General features: G+C 30.4%; 1 protein-coding gene across 4 annotated transcripts in view; it reads right to left on the bottom strand.

Annotated features, from left to right (window-relative positions):
* Window positions 1-6: 6 nt before the first annotated feature.
* Window positions 7-5,626, bottom strand: part of LOC106469938 (C2 domain-containing protein 2-like) — a 61,591-nt gene continuing 55,971 nt past the window's right edge. For all 4 annotated transcript variants that reach the window (XM_022398513.1, XM_022398512.1, XM_022398511.1 and 1 more), the window contains 2 exons: window positions 3,977-4,058; window positions 7-2,864 (listed from right to left, as the gene is read on the bottom strand). In XM_022398513.1, coding sequence (XP_022254221.1) covers window positions 2,822-2,864; window positions 3,977-4,058 — 125 coding nt within the window. In that variant the 3' untranslated portion in view covers window positions 7-2,821. The remainder of the gene's footprint in view (window positions 2,865-3,976; window positions 4,059-5,626) is intronic.

Below are 5,626 nucleotides of genomic sequence, written 5' to 3' on the forward strand. Positions count from 1 at the left end.
GTCAGGCAGCAGCATGAATCGGGCAGACGGACACTAGAGATAGGACAGTTAATGTCAGGCAGCAGCATGGATGAGGCAGACGGACAGTAAAAATAGGACAGACACTGGAGATAGGACAGCTAATGTCGAGCAGCAGTATAGATCAAGCAGACGGACACTAGAGATAGAACGGTTAATGAAGAAAAGAACAACAAATATTGTGTACTGAATAAATAATTACGTATTTATTGTTTTTATGTACCTTGCTTCTGGATTATGCAAGTTCTAGTTTGCGTTGATGCATAATGAACCTTTCCTGTAGTTTATGAAGTTTAACTATAATGCTCCAAAACTGCATAGCTGCGACTTAGTTAAAACATCTGTGAAAATAAGCATTATTGTATAATAAGTACGTTTGAGAAAATAGAAATTATATATAAAAGAATAATTCAAGAATGCATAGACACATCGTTAAAAGATTGGAGATGATATGAAAATTATTTGTTTCTTGAATTTTGCACAGAGTTACTAACGGAATATTGCTATCCATCCCTAATTTTGAAGTTATAAGACTCGAGGGAAAACAACTATTCAACATCACCCACTGCCAATTCATGGGCTACTCTAATCAAATAGTGGGATTTGACTATCACTCTTATAATGCACCCACAGCCACAAAGTGCAGAATGCAATTTTTTTCACCATTAACTGGATGTGAATCAAGGAATCTTGGATCCAGTCTCACACTCTAGTTTGCACTTAGCCTTGCTATATAAACACAGGAGCGAACATATTCAGTTAAATATTCTTTCTCTATAAGAGCAAAAAAAAAATATGAATAATGTAAGGTTTATAATTCATTTTCTATACTTAGTAAATCTCTGTACATTAAGTGACACTTTCCAATAAACATCAATTCATTTTCTTATTGATACGGCACACAGACCATCACCACTAACAAGTGACAATACCATTTAATACAATGTCTTTTATCAAATTTATTCCAAAAATAATGCAAGTTTGCAATAGTTAGCTAGTTCGATAAACCAATCACAATTTTAATGAGCATTTTTCATCTTCATTTTGATTTCATTGGCTAATAGTTAAAATACATCAAATGTCTCTTAGTTTGAGAATGTTTTGAAAATATAATTTAACGTCAACTAATACAACATCACATTTCATCTTCCTTAGCTGCCACCTATTTGTTGAATTTTAACGTAAGGTTTTAATAGAAGTAAAAATCATTTCAAGTGCTCTGTTACGTTACTGTTGTAGTCCAATATCATCTCACTTACTAAACAACATCTTGGTCCTGGCACATACACATTTAATAGTTCCAGATAAACTTCAAATTTCAGTAGTAAGTGATGTGATCACTATGTTACCGTTTCTTCATAATCTAACACTTTCAGATTCTGGGAGACAAGTCACAATTCATAAAAACAAATTCAAGTTAATACAGGCCTAAAACACTTTAAGGAATACAGAACATTAGTTACATATCTAATACAAACAACACTTACAATTTCAATTAGCATATGACTCTTGACTCAAGAGTTAAGTGAATACAGGTTTCCCAGTAATCCCTAGGAGACAGAAACAGCACTCTCTGTCACTAGTAACATGGATGACATAAACAGCACTCTCTGTCACAAGTAACATGGGTGACATAAACAGCACTCTCTGTCACGTGTAACATGGGTGACATAAACAGCACTCTCTGTCACGTGTAACATGGGTGACATAAACAGCACTCTCTGTCACGTGTAACATGGTGACATAAACAGCACTCTCTGTCACTAGTAACATGGGTGACATAAACAGCACTCTCTGTCACTGTAACATCGGTGACATAAACAGCACTCTGTCACATGTAACATGGGTGACATAAACAGCACTCTCTGTCACAAGTAACATGGGTGACATAAACAGCACTCTCTGTCACTAGTAACATGGATGACATAAACAGCACTCTCTGTCACTAGTAACATGGGTGACATAAACAGCACTCTCTGTCACTAGTAACATGGGTGACATATCTCTGTCACAAGTAACATGGGTGACATAAACAGCACTCTCTGTCACATGTAACATGGGTGACATAAACAGCACTCTCTGTCACATGTAACATGGGTGACATAAACAGCACTCTCTGTCACTAGTGTCTTGATACGTCTTCGTTAAATCTTAAGGCTTCTGATATTATATATATATAATGACATTTAAGTTTAATACATATTACCATTTAAGTCAAACTTCTTTACAAGATATAAGCCTAGCATCAAAGTTTTGTAGCAAACATATGAGCATGAACAAATAAAACAGGAGCTGAAATCAAACTCAAAGGAAAACAAAAGAAAGTAATTTTTAAATTAAAAACAGTTGAGTTATAAAATCAAGAAACAAACAAATCTATGTTTAAGGAGCTATCTGTCGTAGCTCATGTACTAAAATTACACAAAGTAAACTGTGGTTTGTCAAAAGATGTAATCACTCCTTAAAGCATATTATAAAAATTAATTGTCTTTCAGCCATAAGAAAACAAACAATTAATTAGTCTTCATTTTTATGTTTATTCAGATAAACTATTTTTAAAGAGCTAAAATTATGAATAGTGTGCTTGAATTTATCAAAGTAACTGTCCCAAAGTTCAATATTCAAGTTTTGGCAGACAAGTTCAAAAAACAAAGTTAGTCCAGTTTTACTTTCATTGATAAAACATCAAAATTAAATTGAAGACTTTGATTTTATAACAAAATTATTCACATGAAAATAAAAGTTACTCTGTCTTAATTACCACTACAATCATTGCTTTATCCTTCTGTCTACTTTTCACTCATCAGCTGCTTTTAGATTTTGCTCTTGGGTCTTGTACATATTCCCTAAAAACACAAAATCAAACTAAGTAAACTGTAATACATATTCCCTAGAAACATAAAAACAAACAAAGTAAACTGTAGTACAAATTCCCTAAAAACACAAAACCAAACTAAGTAAACTGTAATACATATTCCCTAGAAACACAAAACTAAACTAAGTAAACTGTAGTACAAATTCCCTAAAAACACAAAACTAAACTAAGTAAACTGTAGTACATATTCTCTAAAAACACAAAACAAAACTAAATAAACTGTAGTAAACATTTAAATTATTTACTTAAAAATAAGAAAAATATTAAATTAAAAAAACAAAACTTGTATATTTTATGTAAATTTAATTCTGGCTTTTATAGATTTTATACTGAAGAGTGTGATCAAAAAGAAAGGATTCAAGTTTTCTTATACATGTTCATCTCCAAGTGAAACTACCTTGAATTACAGTGTACATATATATAGACTCGCACACATCAAACCACCTGGTTTGATATTAACTACAGGTGAAAAACAATAAAGCTAGAATACAAACTACAGAAATGGAATGGAAGACTTTGCAGGAAAGTTGTCTCAAGAAGTAGAGCAAACAATGTGATAAAGAAATGTCATGTATCAGTTTCAACCTCTATTTACACTCCTCACAGGTTGAATAAAGTCAAGAATATAAAATCAGGATCAGATGAATAATCTTAAGCCTATAAAATATACCACATCTGAGCTGCCAGTCACCAACAGCAACAGTAGTTAATTGTGAGCTTGAACATCTGTAGATTGGACCTTGTGTTATTTATATGACCTAAACTGTGTTGTTCAATTTTCTTTTGTCCTCACTATTTGGTTGAAATCATTAAAAATATGTAGTTACTTCTACACTCTGTCAGCAAGTAATAAACAAAAATAAATATGCTAAAGAAAGTTAATTAATAAAGTAAAGTACACAGAGTGAAAGAAGAATGATAGAGAAAATCTCTTTTTAAAAAGTTATAAATGAATCATGAAATTTCATTTTATTTACACAAATATAAATAAATAATGAAACGAGACATATGCGTTTAACAATTATACATGAAACTACTTGTGTATTTTTAATAATGATTATTTTCTATGCGATCTGTACTTACATATCCATGGTGTTGATAGTTGAGTGAGGGCAGAAGCTTTCCACTCGAACATGACAGCTCTTATGACATATCAGGTTACAATCTGTTTTGGTGAAAATAACATCCACTTCCAATGAACAATTTAAATGTAACAAAGAAACACTGCATTTTACATAACAAACTAAAAAAATGGTACAAAGATAAACAAGATCTTCAAAGGTGTGAATAGAAAATTAAATCCATGTTGTATGTTAGGCCTACAACATGACAGTTTGAAACTGGTTCTACAACTTAACTAGACAACACCTCTGAAATTTTGAATTTAGATGACTAATATTGGGAAGATAATCAGTGTAATATCTCGTTCACTGGTGTGGCTACGCACACTCTTTAAGTGAATGTTCAAATTTAAATCAAAGCAGTGAATAATCTCTAGTTTTTCCATTATCCCCCATTTTGATTTTGATTTCATTTCTTATTTTTGCAAGTTTATATTTTTATTTTAGATAACATTCTCCTAAATGGAGTTAATTTCGCTCAAACAACAAAAGTTAAAACATAAAAATTAGTATTTTAAGAACATATTTTCTCATTAAAAATCAAAATTATAAAACAAATAACTATTTATCTAAAACAAATAGTTCAACTCCAGATAAATACCAAGTTACAATTTTTAGAAAATGACAAATGTAATGAAGTACGTACAGAAAAATTAAAATAACAAATTTTACATCCAACATCATCAAATACTGCCTAACGAGATGATACGATTGGAATTTCTTATCTGCTTAACGAAGGAAACACAGTTATTATGATCAGCTTGATATCAATTCAAGAATTAGCCATTATTTAAGAAAGAAAAAGTTTGTTTTAGAATAATTTTCTATTAATCATGTAAAAGAAATTATTAAATTTTTGTATGATGCAAATTGATAACAAATAGTTCAACTTTTAATAAAAGTGTAGAACTGGTGGGAGATAAATAACATCTTTTTGGTAGTCAGTAAATGTCAGGACAGCAAGTTTGACTTTACATTTTCAAATATTTGAATTGTGTATAAACTCAGTAAATGTAAGGACAGGAAGTTTAACAATAAATTTTCAATTATTTGAATTATGTATAAACTCAGTAAATGTAAAGACAGCAAGTTTGACTTTACATTTTCAAATATTTGAATTGTGTATAAACTCAGTAAATGTAAGGACAGGAAGTTTAACAATAAATTTTCAATTATTTGAATTATGTATAAACTCAGTAAATGTAAGGACAGGAAGTTTAACAATAAATTTTCAATTATTTGAATTGTGTATAAACTCAGTAAATGTAAAGACAGCAAGTTTGACTTTACATTTTCAAATATTTGAATTGTGTATAAACTCAGTAAATGTAAAGACAGCAATTTGGACTTTAAATGTTCAATTATTTGAATTGTGTATAAACTCAGTAAATGTAAAGACAGGAAGTTTAACAATAAATTTTCAATTATTTGAATTGTGTATAAACTCAGTAAATGTAAAGACAGCAAGTTTGACTTTACAATTTTCAAATATTTGAACTGTGTATAAACTCAGTAAATGTAAAGACAGCAAGTTGGACTTTAAATGTTCAAATATTTGGATTGTGTATAAACTTAGTAAATGTAAAGACAGGAAGTTGGACTTTACATTTTC

Source organism: Limulus polyphemus, unplaced genomic scaffold (assembly GCF_000517525.1).
Source record: "Limulus polyphemus unplaced genomic scaffold, Limulus_polyphemus-2.1.2 Scaffold3732, whole genome shotgun sequence".
Taxonomy (NCBI): domain Eukaryota; kingdom Metazoa; phylum Arthropoda; class Merostomata; order Xiphosura; family Limulidae; genus Limulus; species Limulus polyphemus.